This window comes from Gadus morhua, chromosome 12, assembly GCF_902167405.1.
Source record: "Gadus morhua chromosome 12, gadMor3.0, whole genome shotgun sequence".
Lineage (NCBI taxonomy): Eukaryota > Metazoa > Chordata > Actinopteri > Gadiformes > Gadidae > Gadus > Gadus morhua.
Window position 1 is genome coordinate 7,594,948 of NC_044059.1, and position 16,838 is coordinate 7,611,785.

The 16,838-nt window shown below is 43.5% G+C and overlaps 1 protein-coding gene across 1 annotated transcript in view; it reads left to right on the top strand.

Annotated features, from left to right (window-relative positions):
* The window catches only part of negr1 (neuronal growth regulator 1), a 90,364-nt gene that overhangs the window by 36,487 nt on the left and 37,039 nt on the right, over window positions 1-16,838 (top strand). The window contains exon 2 of the mRNA XM_030372743.1: window positions 7,584-7,822. Coding sequence (XP_030228603.1) covers window positions 7,584-7,822 — 239 coding nt within the window. The remainder of the gene's footprint in view (window positions 1-7,583; window positions 7,823-16,838) is intronic.

Genomic DNA, 16,838 nt, shown 5'->3' on the forward strand with positions numbered 1-16,838 from the left:
GGAGGAGGGAGATTCACAGAGGAAACGGGGGAGGGACGGAGACATAGGTAGGGTTGCTGTCACAGAAACAGCATTTATCATGGAGGCAAAGAACAGTGCAAGGATATCAGTGAATATAAATAGAGGCGTAAGATGACACTGCTGCTTTTCTTTTGGTCTTTGGTTGTCATTCCTTGCCATTCTGCTCCGCTGCGATGCTGTGAAGTTATCTGTGCCCGTGTTACTGCTACTGTGGGTGGGGGAGTTATGCCAGCAGAAAAGCAACAATAAAGTGTAACGTATTATGGAAGGTGATCATGAGTCATTCCATTGAGCCTTAAAACACACATGTTGAATATTAAGGACTATTGTTGTTGGTGCTATGGTCAATGTAAGTTATGAAAATGTGAATAAATTACAGAATTGATTGGTGAGGCACTCACACAAAATAGTGCTACTGTTGTATGCTGTTTAAAGTGTAACAGAACTGAACAGGCTTAATGAAATAAACAACCATTAAACTCAGATTAAGGGAAGAAGTGTAAGAAGATAATGGGAGATGGTTTAGAAAACACTACTAAGGTGGTGCAAGAAATGCAGTAGAATTACAATATCTTCTTCAGTTACCTGCTCATCCAGCTCGCTGATAGCTTTAGTTTAGTGGTGCATTATTATGACAAGCCTTCTAAGTCTTACCAGAGCAAATCTATAGAGGATGTGTCCTTTAGTACGCTAACTTCTTCTCTATATTGCAGACACAATTTACTGTACATTCCCAGAGGGGTTTTGGTTTTCTCTGCAGTAGCCATCCGTGTACATAATATTTTATACATAATGCATGGGCCTTCACGCGTCTTTCTGCTTCAGTATTCTCGTGAATACTCCACATATCAACCGTGTGCTGCATCCTGATATTTAATACCTCAAACTAAGGTAGAAGTCTGCCTTGTTAGTTTCCCTCTTCTTTTCTCTGGTCTTATTCAATTCATAAATAAATAAAATATCTGGTGCTAATGTGTGACAAGTAACACACATGAGTAAAAAAAGTATGCGCTATCCTGTTGCATTTATTAAACTGTACTTCTGCTCTTTACTCTGGCATATTTCAGAGCCAGTAACCTACTTTTTACTTTGCTACATTTGCTATCTCTACCTTTGTTGCAACTCGTCCGCTCCAGCAAGGAGCTCTTCACTGCAGATGCCAACAAGTATCCATGGAAGAGATGGGAACCTAATATTACTACTGTGTATGTTGAATTGTAATCCGACTTATTGCTACTGGATTTCCTTTGTTCGCAGCGGAAAGACAACAGAGAAAAGCAGGAGAAATGACAAAGAAGTTAGGGAGTCAATTCAGTTTTTTTAAGCAAGGTAATTGAATCGGTCCACTGTGGGTGGGATGGATAGGGGAATGGAGAAAGAGGTGGATGGGAGAGGTAGATGAGGAGACCAAGAGAGAGTGGGGGATTGTACAAATCTCAGTGATAAAGGCTATCCTTATCGGTTTGATTAGCCTGCCTGCTTTACTTCAAATGCTGTTTTTTTTCATTATTTTTCACTTGCCCACAGATCCAAAAAAATAAAAAAATGGAAAGTATCTTGTCATTTGTTAACCAGGATCCTTTTTACTTGAACTTGAGCATGTTTCTCGGATGGTAATTGTACTTTTACTTGAGTATAGATTTATAGTACTTTGCCCGCCACTGAATAGACCAAAATAAGTAATTTAATTAAATAGCTGAGCAACAAGTATAAAACATTAAGAAATATGTATGAATGTACATACCCTCAGCTATAATAAGTAGTATAATCTTGACCTTTTTATTAAAATTCCTATCGCACCTTTTAAAAACTGTTACATCACACAGTCACAGATAAAGAAAATTAAATCTATTCCCACTTTACAAGAAGTCCCTGGTGTCTGTTCCCTAAGTGTTATATCGAAACAAATCTATCAAGTTTTCCCATCCAGAAGTCTGTTTATTTATTCTGCCAAATTCTGCAGGACAAAAAAAAGGAAGAAGAAGGTGATCGCATGTGTGAATGTGAACTGTTGTTTGTGATAAAAAAAACGAGAATGATTTTCCGAAGGAAAAGCTAATCTGGGTTAGAGCGACGCCCAGAGTGTTAACTTTTTCATATGACGACAGCGCTTATATTGGCTAAACAGTACCGATCTGCCGCTCTTTTTAACAACCCACCGTACATCTTTTCAACAGGCCATGTTTCAAGTTGGTAATTGACGCAAGGTGTTCCAATAACCATCGCAATCATGTGCGTATTGTAAGTAACATCCAAGTCTTCCATCATGGCAGCGATAAAAATAGGTGTGTTTAATAAACTGAATAAATAATCAAAAACAAAGCCAAAAAAATGAAGGTTTCTAATGAGCGTTGATTTTCTGCAATCACTTGTCGGGTGGTCGGGGAAAACACCAAAGGCATCATTAGGTGTGTATTATCGGAATGAGTGCCCGTTCCCAATGCATGCTTTTGGGGTCGATGAGATAATTAACGCGGCTTTGTACGAAAACACGGGAGGCCTGCCTCCCCGTTGGGCCCCTGGAGCTGAGGGCCTTGATCACAGGAAGAGAACCCACCTTGGGGGGCATCCTTTGGGGATGTTTTGCCCCCTTTGAAGGGGGGGGCATGGGGGGAGAGGATGCTGAGTAGAAAGGGTGTTGAACAAAATGGCTTGATGGCGATGGCTTTGTGGTGTGTCGTTATCACCGCAGATCAGCTTTTTGTTTGGTTTTTGCGTTAACCGCGAGTTTGGTTGCGGTAAAAGCTCAATGAAATTGTTTTGTAAAAACAACTAACTGAAAAGGTGATGTTGGAGTAGCATTTAGAAATTGCCAAATCGAAAGGTTGCAATAATCGTTTTAATAACGTCAATTTCATTCTAATTTTAAAGAAAGAAATGATTACAAAGACAAAATAATTGATTGCTCTCCAGATCCAAGTTGCAATTTAACTTTCTGGCAAACCATTCTTTGAAAAATGGAATAGTGTTCTGCCAGTGCTGAAACATGATTGCTTAATCAATCAGAAAAATATATATTATTATTTGTCACAGCAAGCATACCACTATATTTAATCAAGACTGTGTTCTTATGCACGCAACTGCCTTTCTTTGACGATGGTGGAACATTTCTTCTGGTATTTAATTGCATACATTGATCAAATATCAAATTGTAATCATAGTTTAGATCCATCACTGTTTTTGTTACACTTTTCATCTATCAATATTCGCGTTGAGCACCTCAAAGTGGCTGTGGGCGATGTCGTTGTTTTGGCTCACCCCCTGTTTCTTTTCCCTGGCAGCTTCCTTCTCTACTGTCATTTCTTCAGCCCACTTTGTGTTTGCTTGCCTTGTTTGGTTTTTTGTGTGAGCCATTGGGAACGCTGGAATCGGTAGCTTTGCCTGTTCCGCCACTGTCAGTCAAAGCTGACACCCTGCTGCCTGTCCGTGGAAACAACGAGGACCACCTCCTTTGGAGATATCTCTCCTGTTTGGCTGAAGTGGGGACAGTATACCAGAAAGCTTTTTTTTCTATTCACTGCAGAGTGGAGGAACTGGGAGACCCATGTGACTCACCAAACACTCTATCGGTGATGGATGTCGGAATATAGAGCTAATTAACACTTATTTTAACTAATAAATATTGCATACACACCTTAATTGTGACTTGCATTAGAACCAGCTTGCCTGTGAACCAGTATCAGAGCAGCTCTTTTCTTAAGGTGGGTCAACCACCGGGTCCTGCATCTGGACTGGGCACCCATACCCGGAACCTCAGCTCCACCTCCATTGCATTTGCTTGAGTTTCAATATCTAACTATTCACCATTGGTTTGTCTTTATCACTACCACCGGGGAAGTAACTCAATGAAACCCACCAGGACTACTGTATGTCACTGTCCTCATGCAGCCCATGAACAATTGAATGCAGACTGTGATTCATTGCGAATATTAAAGAAAGAAAGATACCAAAGAAAAAAAAATTGAAACTGATTGTCACGAACAGCAATATGGGAAGGAGACGTGTCGTGCGGGGTTCCTCGGTCATTACTGTGAGTTGTGGCTGTCTGGGTGAAAAAATGTTCGTCATTTGCTGCTGCTGTTGTTGACGTTCATCAGCCCCCACATACTTGCTTGCTCACTCTTGTCTCGTAGTGAACCGTCAGATTGACCACTGACTATATATACGAAAGTGTGATATATGTGACAATTTCCTCTATCCACAGCAAGGTTATAGACTGCAGTGGTAGCCTATAGTTGACTCATAGCTTTACCATACTTTTTGTTCCATTTTCCATCAAATCTGTTATTTTTCTCTCATGCCTAAAGCAGCATTGATAAACCGAGCGCATGCCTGCCTCAACCAATTGCGGTTGAGCCCTGTTGCCATCTCTATCCGCCGCCTGTATTTAATGAAGCTGTGTGCTTGGCTAACACTCGTTCCATTTCCTTGAGCGCACTTCCAGTCTGTTGTCTTAACTGTGAAAGCGATCAAGCTGTCGGCTACAGTGCTGCCACATGCAGTCGTTTGTTTTCAGACGGATAGATAGCCACTGCCCGACGGGCCACTGCAGGTGTCTTGAAGTACACCAAACCCAGGGGATCGTCAACGTCTTGATGCCACCATTTTGTTCGGCTGAGTGCAGCAAGGTAGACGTTTGAGATCAGCGGTCACGGTTGAGGGTCCGAGAAAAACCTTCTCGGTGTCAAGCGATTCCTTGTTCCATTTCCACCTGTTAGAGGGGTAGGGGTGTGTTCTCCCAGAAGCAGCGTATGGAGCGGGATGACGGAGCATGGATAAGTCCAATCGGTAAAGCGTGTTGCTACCTTCAATGGTTCTTGGAGCAGGGTTTGTCTCACAGCCCACCGTTCGTATGCGTTGGGTTTTGCTGTTGTTGCTTCGTGTAAAAGATGCCCTTAGCATGGAAACTGCTTGAATAGATACTATTCCGCATACTAAATAAGTCACTGTACTACACTATAAAAAACAGACCAAGCTATCCTTATATGTCTGTTTATACCTCTGGAACTACAACTATGAAACGTTTGTGTCCACAGTAATTATTTCCCCAGTGTGGTCGCCTTCCTTCAGGCAAGATAGCACACAACACAACACAACACAACACAACACAACACAACGTAGCTTACCAGATGCCTCAGGTCAGAACGGTCGAGAATGGAACCGCATCTATCTTAACACCGACTACGGGGTCCGTCCCTCTCATTCATGACACAAGGGGGATGAGCTTGCTTGTTGGGTTGTGTTGTTATGCAACAATATATACGCGCCATGGGGAGCTCAGCATGAGCACATCAATGCCTTGTTTGAGAGATCCTCCACACACACACACACACACACACACACACACACACACACACACACACACACACACACACACACACACACACACACACACACACACACACCCATCGCAGGGCAAGACTCAGTGGGAGGTTGGGGAGATGTATCTGTGTTTACAGGAGGCAGGGGAAAAACAACACTGGCACACACATATACACCGGCACACACCTGCCTCTACTCTCTCGCTCCCTCTCGCTCCAGCTAATCAGGGTGTAATTGCGAGGTGCACGCTTGCATGCAGTATAGAGAACGCGTTCATCAGTGGCTCCTTTTTAAGTCAATAGATAGAGCTGAGCCACTGTCGTGCTCCACCAGTTGTTTACGGTGAGTCGCGATAAAGGAATGTGTATTTAAAGAGGTACCCCGTTCGCTCCATGTAGGCCTAAACATGGTCTTATTCAGGCTTTTATTTGGTTTCCCATCGGAACTGTTCCGTCGACGCTGCTTGTGTGCCCCGCGAAACGTACTCAATTAATTCCTAAACCCCTCTCCTCTGTTCACTGGGATAAGTGTGTTCAAGTTTACAAGTAGTTTTTGGTTTATTTGGGTGGGGGTCGGTGGAGGAACAGAGAAAATGGTCTTTTGATCGCTATCCAAAATGGTGGTCCCTGTCTTTGTTTACACTGTACTGGTCCTCAGATCAATGTATCTGGGACTCAGTCAAGTACGTAATGTGTTATTGATTTGGATGTTCAAGCAATTTAATCTACAATTATCCTGTCTTATTTGTAAAAGCAGCTGTAGTCTATGGTGTGTGCCCGCGGCTCGTCACAGCAATGCATTAAAAAAAGTGATCTGCTGTATTACCAGCACTAAATGAGAACTCAACTGCTGCAGAGGAATCCCTTCTATGGCAGTGAATCAGATTGATTATCAAATGTTTACAGAATAATACACATTTGCGTATTTAATTTTGTTACGTTGGTTTCAGGCAAATTTTCATGGAAAGACATCGAGGGTTTAGGGCCATTTCTGTATCTTACGCCTCTTTCTCTTTCAATTTGGTCCATATTTTGTATTATTGTTCCTAATAGATTCAGTTGAGGCCCAAGACGGCATGTTTTATTTGATTAGAAAAGATATTAAGCGCTAAACAACTGAATAACTGTACATAAACGCTCAGCAAAACACTCATCTTGATTATTTAAATTTTCTCTGTGTGAATAGTGTTGTTTGTTTGTTTATCTATGGATGCATTTATCTGTTAATAGAGTTCTAATGATTTAAAAAAAATGAAATGATAATAATTGAGTTAAAGCACATTAAAAAACTCATCCAAGCATTTAGATGCTAACAATGTCATAACCCGTATGCAGTCAAATAGATAGGATAACTGAAAGACTCATCTCAAAATGTTTGATAGTATTTTATTTACTCTAATTTTTGCCTTTAATTAAAAAGGCACTTTGTATTAATTGCCACGCTCTTCTGAACGTACTTTCTTCTGCAGTCCCATAATCTTAGCCTTTTGTCAAAACAAAACATCTTAACACTTTATTAATACAAATTACTCTTCATATAATATTCTCAGTTTCTTTCATTCAACATCAGCTATAATAAATATCTGCACTTCATAAAATGAACCTTGCTGAATTCATAAATGACTAACCGACACATTTTCAGATTCTCTGTGTACTGTGCATCATTCGATCAGAATCATAATCAGGACGGTGAAGTGTTCTAGACTCTTCCACTCGCAGACGAAAGGTTACGTTTCAAAGCTCCATGTCCGCAGCATGTCTGTAGGCACTCTTACCCAACAGTCTGCTAAAATGTCAGAACAGTAACAACACTAACAGATATTCATTCAAAAGCCCTTCCACTGAAATCCTCATCACCAAGAATCTCCTCGAGCTCCTCTCATCAAAGTCAAAGTCAGCTTTATTGTCAATTCCAAAGAATTTACTAGGCAAATAGAGGAATAAAAATGTGTTTGCCTCTGTCCTATGGTGCATTAAGTATAAAAGGATACAATTAGGTAAAATGAAATAAAATAAGTAATATTTACCATAAATAAATTCTAAATAGTGCAAAATAGTCTTGAATAGTGCAAAGGTAGGCAAAACAAAATGGTACATATAAATATATGAGTAAAAAAAAAAAAAAAAAAGTGTGGTTTAAATGGTCCAGGTTTCTTGGGGGGCAGATGGGAGAGGGTTTCAGGGTCCATGTATGTACGTGTGAAGTCCTCCCCCTCACCTGTCTTCCTTTGCCTCCCTCAGATGCTACCTGTTGGACGGCATCTCCAAAGGTGCCTGGCTCAACCGCTCCAGCATCATCTTCGCGGGGAGCGACAAGTGGTCGGTGGACCCGCGCGTCTCCATCGTGTCGAGCGTGGCGGACAAACACGAGTACAGCCTGCAGATACAGAAGGTGGACGTGACGGACGATGGCCAGTACACCTGCTCCATCCAGAGCGAGCGCAACCTGCGGCCAAAGCATCTCAACCTCGTCGTCAAAGGTGGGTGGTGGCCGAGTGAGAGACGGCGCTTGTTTTTCTGGATGCATGTCTGTCAGCGATATATTGTTTCTCTTTCTCCTGAAAGAAAATGCGTATTCTAAAGCGCTTTTGATATAAGCGTCTGCTGAACGCCCTTAATGTAAATGCAAATGTGAATATGTATATATATACACTCTGAACTCTCTATCGCCTGCACAGTAAGACATACAGGCGTATTTGTCCTTATCCAAGCTATCTTTGTTTTCTGACAAATGTACTTATTGTCGGTCGCTTTGGATAAAAGCGTCGGCTAAACGCCCTTAATGTAAATTCAAATGTAAATATGCATATATATATATACACTCTGAACTCTCTATCGCCTGTGCGGTAAGACATGCAGGCGTATTTGTCCTTATCTTAGCTATCTTTGTTGTATACTGGGAATGGGTTAACCTAGCAATTGTAAGTGCTTGGCACTTGTTTCTATGAATATCTTTACTGTACCGGCAACAATATATTGTTGTTTCGCTTTCTTCCTACAAATGTACCTTAGGCCTTGTATATAAGTAGGTCGCTTTGGAATATAGGCGTCTGCTTATGCCCTAAATGTAAATGTATTTACCGTGGTGGACATGATGCAACGTTGAGATGGTACGTCCACACTACAATGTGTGTACAACGCAACGAATTGTCTGGACTAAGTGTCTAAATTGCTCCAGTTTAGTTACTTTGAATAGTGTGATGTACCCTTTGCCATTTAGGTTTAAGGATCCTTTTATCCAAAGTGTCTTACAATTTTTTCTGAGCGCATACCGTCCTGGGTTAAGTTGAAGCCTTAACCCAACCAGTTTTAATGTCATGCTTGACCAGCTGAGCTATACAATATTGAATGCACTTAACTCGGATATGTGGGTTGGACATACGCTATAATGGTGTACACAGCAAAGCGTTGCTGTTTTCCCCCTCAAACATCTCGTTAGCTTTTAGCCTTCATGTAGCCCACACTGTCAGCATATGGGATCTGCCAATAGTGTCCAATGGTATGGGTAGCTAATGGCCATGGGTGTATCAAACACCATCTGTGCTTCAAACAAATGTCTGTTATTCCATTTATATCCACCTGTTCGTATTATCTAACATTCAAGTTTGTTGTCTCAACAGCATTTCTCTTCCAGGCTCGCCAACTTATCTTGTCACTGTGTATATCTTGTGCCTGTAGGCTATTATACAGCATGGTCTGTGGTTAGAAAAAGAAAGGGAAGAAAAAGACTAGGACGCTTTGGTCAAATCTCTCTTGGAGTCAGCCTAGACTCCTAACAGAAGCATGGCTGGTCAAAGTATGAATTCTAAGTAGCTGGGGTTAACTGGGGTTCTATTGACATAAATGCCACCGCAGTTATTTAGGGAAGGCCCTGTATTTGAACCTTTTAACATTTAAAATATGCAACTTCAAATGTTTTGTAAATGAGACCTCATCATCAACTTTGATGTCATTATAATCTATTCGCTTTTTACGCCGAAAGGTCTGGGGATAAAAAGTCTGTTAAAAAGAGCAGACAGCGTTCATCCGCGATTATAAGTTGACGGTCATGCGAGGCAAGGATCCACTTCCCAACCAGTTATGCAAAATATATTGAGCTATTTGGGATTTGTTTAAAAATAAGGATTTAACTGCATCATTTGATTATATAATATACTAATAGCTGGTAATCTTAAACAATGAATACTAGTGACTGATTGCTTACTAATAACAACAATAGTCTGATTTAGTTAATAGAGATTGAGTTAGCGATCAAATTAATTGGCTCTGAAATTGGCTCGCATTTAATAATTTCATTTTATCCCATTTCCCATTAGGGCACCCAAATCATGAAGGGTAATAGTCGTCATACATCAAGATTATAAGAGATGATTTACCGTATAATCCGTGCTAAGAATGGCTCCTTTCTGTGCGGTATTCTGAGGACATTTTTCAATTAGTGTCAATTCCGTGTCGGAATCGAAATCCGAATAAAATTTTAAGCTAAAGAGCTGACACAACCCGACTTATCTGGCACCATGTGAGGTTTTGATTCCCATAAGCGTGTCGGGGATGTGTTGGTAAAGTTACTAAACTCCTTCAGAATAAATTACACCTATCATGCATATTGGCATTCTCTTAGTGTCAATTTTCGGTCCTGTATCGGACGATAATGGCCGGAACAGGATGGTATATCCTGGCAGGTTGTTATTATCAGCACCGACAGTGCTGCGGTAAATGTCAAAAGACAGTGGAACAATCTCAAAGTGCCGTTCATGCAATCTGCTGTAACTACCGTAGGGGAAGAGACATTTTTTGGGGGACTTTTTCAACTGGGGTTTGCAACGCTGGCTTTCCACTGCCGCTGCCCTTTTTATTCCTATCAAACCGTCTCAACGTAAACAATGTTAATCAGTAACGCACAAGCCACAAGCAGATGGGCAGTAGAGGCGGCGAGCATACACAGGAAATAGGTTGCCAACAAAACAAGGTCTCTGCCATCGGTAAATGCCTCGGCGATCGATACTAAAATTGTTTATTTAACAATTTCAGAGGAATCAATAACGTTCACATGACAGCGTAACGCGCGGGGCGATGATGGAGAAGCACTTTATTTTCCCGTCGTTTGCTTCGTCAGGACTGCGTGCAGCGTGGAGCCTGGCCAAGGTCGCATGGGGTCACAACAGCCCCCCCCCCCCAACCGCCAACCATATGGCGCGATCACAAGGCAGCCAGCACACACGCCAGCAGTTGTGCTGAGTGGCACATTCTGAAAATACCCATAATTCCCTGGTACACGCAACTTAAGGCTGCTGAAATCTGATACTCCATTTGACCTACAATTCCCCAGTCTGTTCACGTCTGTTTGCAGATTTTACACGTGGTCGTGATTAACATGGGAGTGGGGCGCTCTTTTGTAATAACCAGGAATGGTATCCGATATCTGGATATCACATGCGATTGAAATGGCGTCTCTGTCATCTAGCTGTAGTATTAACAAATGACTCGTAGAGGAGTAACCTGACTGCGGCAAATTCATCCTGACAAACCCATAGCTTTTTCAGTTGATTCTTCCTCTTAATTTGGTTCTGTGTTTTGACTGTTTTTACACCCACACCACAGCCATGTGTCACTTCATCAATTGTAAATGTTTGGGTGGACATAGTCGTCAAACTTCCTCCTTGTTGTGACTCGTACACTTTTTTTGTCTGCAGATTTGCAGTTCCTAATTATGTGAAATGTAGAGTAAGGCATGGTGCCTAGCAAAAGCCTGCTATGCGTAACAGCTGCATGTTTCACAGCTTAGCATGGGGCCGGTTGTGGTCATCGTGGCCGACAGGGCAACATTGTGTGGATCAAGCGAAGCCGAAATAGAAAATCCAGAAATAAAGATGCTGTGCCTCCTAAAAAATTCCATCATGTCGTTCTTAAGCCAAAGGCAACCTTCGGCAACCTCGGTTTAAACAAGCGGTCCAAAAAGACAAGCGAGCAGCCAGTACTCCCTTTTGTTGGACCGTTTGACCAAACCACCTGCTTCACCACAACGACATGGTGGCTGATTCAATGGCACTAAAAGATGACAAAAACAAAACCCTTCACCGTCTCTAATGCAGGTTAGAGAAGGGTAGAATAATGACGGCAGCCGAGCCATGGTGTCTATCTTATCTGACACATCCACACCGTACCTCCCTTCTCCCAGGAGTCATGAAGGAGATACCCAGAAAAACAGCTAGTATCACCTGGGGGGGCCTTCACATAGATGAATGGTTGGTTACCCCATCCGCCCCACTCCAGACCTTGTTTTGCTGGGGCTCTGCAAGGTCGCTGGTGGTGGCGATGGTGGCGGTTGTGGTGGGTTGAGTATAACAGTAAACTACAAACCAGTTGTATAGAGCGGCTGTATCACTGTTCCCCAGTGGGGGCGAAGGGGGGAACGGGGGGGCTCCAGAGTTGGCTTCACCTCGGTCAGCATGGATCTGTTTATGCGGAAGGGGGGATAGGGGGGGGGGGGGGGGGGGGGTTCTCTCAGGGTAGCTCTCTGCCATGCCGATGTTGGGCTGTTGTCGACACTCATTTTGCTTTGTCAAAAGCTGCCGTGTGTTGTGAATCATTACCTGTCACGGTGCGGGCCCTTGTGTACACAGACACGCACACACACGCACCACGCACACACACACACACACACACACACACACTCTTATACACACGCATACAATCGCGCACACGCGCATAGCGCAGGCCCTCTCACGGAGAACAGAGGAGCGCTCGCGGCAGACGAGATGTAGCAGGGGGAGCTCGCGCCTGTCATGTTCTGGAAGCTTCTGGGACTCTGCCGGTTTTTCATCTGCCGACAAAGAAAGAGTAGCAAGGAGCAGTGGAAAAGATTTCTTTTTTATCTTCCTGCGTGTGTGTGTGTGTGTGTGTGTGTGTGTGTGTGTGCGTGTGTGTGTGTTTCTTGAAAGTGCATTAAGAGGAGATTAACACCGAAAAATATACTCGATGGCGTTATGGATCGGTGCTCCGTGGGTTTCTACACGTTGCACAAATCCAGTAGCCGGCCCGGGCCGTGACACACACGAGGCTGGACTGTGCGTTGTGTGTCTCGTCGCTGGAGCTGACCCAGGGTATCCCCCGCCTCCCGACTGTAATCTTTTAGCCCGGCCCCGCCGGCTTCACTGTCATCGGCATTACTGCCAATGACAGCGAGCTACTTGCCGTTTAAGTGTCTCACTTTGTCAGCAAGCCAGGAGGGTCAAACCACTCTTGCCAGGGGAGAGGGGGAGAGGGGGAGAGGGGGGAGAGGGGGAGAGGGGGGGAGATGTAACCTATTTGAACCCTGAAGCCAGAAAACAACTGGTTTTGTTTGTGTGCTATTCCTGCTGTTTCCCTTTTTACGGGTGCAAGCAGATCAGTTTTAGAACAAGGGGCAAGTGCGGTGTTGACATGAACGCAAAGTGTAGGAAACAACCAAGGTTTGGGATGCAGAGCAAGGGAGGCGGTGGGGGGGGGGGGGGGGGGGGGGGGGGAGAGAGAGTGTGGCTGGCGGTGGTGGTTCCCCCCCTCCTCCTCCTCCTCCTCCCTCGGAACGAAGCGTTTAATCTTGGTTTGTCAAGTATACACTCTTCCCCCCGCGGAGAACTCTGTTTCGTTTACATCGTCTCCGCGAGCCCCCAACTCTACAGCCATTGAAGAGGGCCTGGGGGATGAGGAAACAGGAAAATAGAGGGATTCTCCAGAATCCACCTTTTTATTGCCTAGGACTCTCGGCACAGCAGGGTGCGCTGGGAAGTTCAGGGTGCCCCCTGGATACTTCATTACACCCCACGATCGTTTAGACGTGGAAGGTGTTTGGTGGGAGGTGGGAAATAAACACATATTTGCGCATGAAGGCAGTTTCTTGTTGCAGAAACGACACCCTAATCCCACACCAGAAAACCGAAGTTAAAATGCGATCGCAGTCCGAATAATGATTCGATGCCCTTTAGAACCCCCTGAACAGTTTGTGTCCACCATGTTTAAAATACATGTTTATTAGTGACTGTCTGTGATTTTTGAGACTGTAACTGCCTCAGATACTTGGCTATTTACAATAATCGTACATGGTGCAAATAACACCCTCCCCCAAACCCGCTTCACTGTCTTTAACCTATTTTCACTATGAAACGACATCTAATCCTGGATACACAAGCCTTCTTGCCATAACGCCTACCCTAGCCTTCTCTCAGCCTTTTTAATCCCCCTCCCCCTCCTCGCTCCCTGTTAATTAAGATCACACGTAGGATAATGTATTGAGTATGCACAGCACCTTTAATCTAAGAATATCTCGCCCCGGCAAAGACGGAGCGAGTCGCGGTGTCACCACACGCCCTCAGAACTGTGATGTATGCGAGAAGGGATCGGTCAATAAACACATGATTATTTTCCTTTCAGGTTGTTTTTTCTCTTCTTTGTACGTTGTACTTAACTTTCATTTCAATGGCTTTACAGTTTTGATTGATTAATACACAACCCCCCCCCCCCCTCACCCCCTTGAACATGTAATTGAATATATATTTTTTGTGTTTTCATGTTCATAATCCCCCCCGAGCGGGGGTTTTGACATCATAACGCAGGCGAGCGATATGATATGAATCACATTAAGGCTAATATGATGAAGCGCCATCGTTTTATGGTTATTATTATGAAGTGCGATCGAAAGGGGTTACATTTCTTTTTGGGACGCGCAGCGGCCTTAATCCCGCCGTTTGTGGTGGCGGATGAGAAGCGGTTTGGACGTTAATTTGGATCGTCTCAGATGCGCGGTGAATGCAAGACGCCCACGGCTGCGCGGCGGCGTGTGGATCTAGTATTTCTGTGAAGCGTTAAGAAGACTCCATTACGGAGAGATACAGTGGATTAATCCCCCAGCGTCCTTCCTTTTCCCTTTGATGCGAGGGCGCAGACAGACAGAGTATAATTAAGTATGTCATAAAATTTTCAGCACATGTCGATCAATGCTGGATATGGTGTAATTATGTCAGACTTTATTACCGGCCACATGTATTTCTGAACTGTTTGGCTTCAGTCAATCGCAAGTCAGTGCTGTGCTCCGAATGAAATTGTTATTGTATATTATTAACATATTTTAATGACATTGTTGGCTACTTTCATTCCAAGGTACTTGAGTGTCTTTGAAGGTTTAAGTGCAATTGTGTTTTGGCTATACCTAGACACATTGCCTCATTTCAAATATATTCTGTAACTAGTTCTCCACTTGATCAGTCTAGGTTAAATTGTCTGTTTGTCCCGTGACTAATTCAATGAGATATTCAGTGGTTCTTCGCAGCAGTTTAAAAGAAGCCAAAGTATTTTACATAATGTACCATTTAAAATACATGATCAAATGCTAATCAAAACAAAATAACAGCACTATTTCTTTTCCATATTTATTCCTTCAACTACAACCAAACACCTCCTTGTTCGAGTCGGGCTCATCAGTTATTCCACAGTGGCCTTGTAACCTACTCCAGGTCACTGTTGCATTCAACTGATGACTAGATGGACCCAGGCTCACTATCATAGCACAGCATCTCATCATAATTGAGGTTCTAATGTCCCTGGCATTTTAATGGACAAACACACTTGAGAAATCAACCTTTAACGTGACACTATCCATGTGATGTCATCAAAGATATATGATATATTTTGAACAACAGTTCTCAATGAAAAAGGAAGCTTAACAACAGAGTCCGGTTTGCATAGTGATGCACAAGATTTGAGGTTTCTGCATTGAGAAGCAAAATCTGTGAGGCTTGCATAAGATGTGCTATTGTGGCCTCTGAGCTTTAGGCATCCATTGTGTGTGTGTGTGTGTGTGTGTGTGTGTGTGTGTGTGTGTGTGTGTGTGTGTGTGTGTGTGTGTGTGTGTGTGTGTGTGTGTGTGTGTGTGTGTGTGTGTGTGTCTCAATGTACACCTTCATGTTATTCCTCAACATTGCCCTAGCCACTATTAGCATGATTGCGTTTAATTAAAATGAATTCAGGCAAAGGTCAGACTCTCTGCGCTTGCGTCTCTTATCTCCAGAGAGGCAAGCGTATAATATCAGCGGAGGTGTGAGCAGCACGCATTTCTTATACACTTGAGCACTTGAACATGCCTGCATGTCAATTGTGAAAAACAGGGAATACATCCTAGACACGCGTACACATCCATTATCATTCTTGGTCAACTTGTCTTTGGAAGAGCTTGTCTTTGGAACTTGTCTTTGGAAGAACTTGTCTCAGCATCACTTCTTCATATTATGTAAACACATAGTATATAGAGGCATATGTGAAATTAAATGTACACATGTAATATCCAAAATAAATAAATCAACCCTTCTGCTAGATGCCACTAAATCCTACAAACTGCACCTTTAACTCTGATATAATGTTGACAATTTGTAGAACCATGGTGGGTAATTTGGATAAACAGATAAAACGGTTTAAGCATTTGTTTATTTGATTTGCGTTGTGATGAAATTTACCTTTGAGTCTGCATTCCATTGAATCAACCCTTTCTTGTTTTCCCTTTCATATATACCGTACATTCATTGTAACATCATCTCGGTTTCCGTGAGTAGGCGGCGGTTGGTTGGTCATAGTGGTCATAGTTGATCGCAGCAATGAATCTGAATGAAGGGAGCATGAATAATCATAAACTTATATTGTATTTGATTTACCACATGTTGGCCTTTTTTAATGAATAGTGCTTTTCTCCAAACCACATAAAACACACACACACGAAGACACACACACACACGCACGCACGCACGCGCGCGCGCGCGCACACACACACAAGCAGACAATAGCTATATATAAAACGAATGTACACACACACACACAATATCTGTACATAAAAACTATAACTAAATATTTATGACTACTTAATCGCATAACACTTAGGGCCTCCTCTTTCTCCCTAAAACAGGCAGGCCTAAATCCCAACACGAACCTGGTCTCTCCTCGAAGCCCACCTGTGTGCCTTCTTTGTGGAACAGAGGAGAAGTAAAAGTACCCTGACACACCAGGCTTTTAATGTGCAGAGAGGAGCCGTCCTGGTCACTTGGCCCCGCCGGGCCCCTCAGCAGCGTGGTGGAGGGTCCTCAGTGCGGGGGCCCCGACCGCGAAGCTGTCAGTGGCCAGCAGGGTGCCGCCGCTCTGTCTCATCTCTGATATCCTCTTCTGCTGACCTTCCTCTCATACTGAGTGCTGCACAGTCTCCCTGCTGGCCCTCGCAGCCAAACCAGCGCCCGGGTTTCAACGCACTCAGAATACTAATGTGGAGATGGACCGCGATACAGAGACACAGGGTTCCGGATCCTGTCTCTCTGTCTGTCTGTCTGTCTGTCTGCCTGCCTGCCTGCCTGCCTGCCTGCCTGCCTGCCTGCCTGCCTGCCTGCCTGCCTGCCTGCCTGTCTGTGTATCCCTTTGTCTGTCTGACTGTCTTTTCATACGTCTGTCTGACTGTCTTTTCATACGTCGGTCTGACTGTCTTTT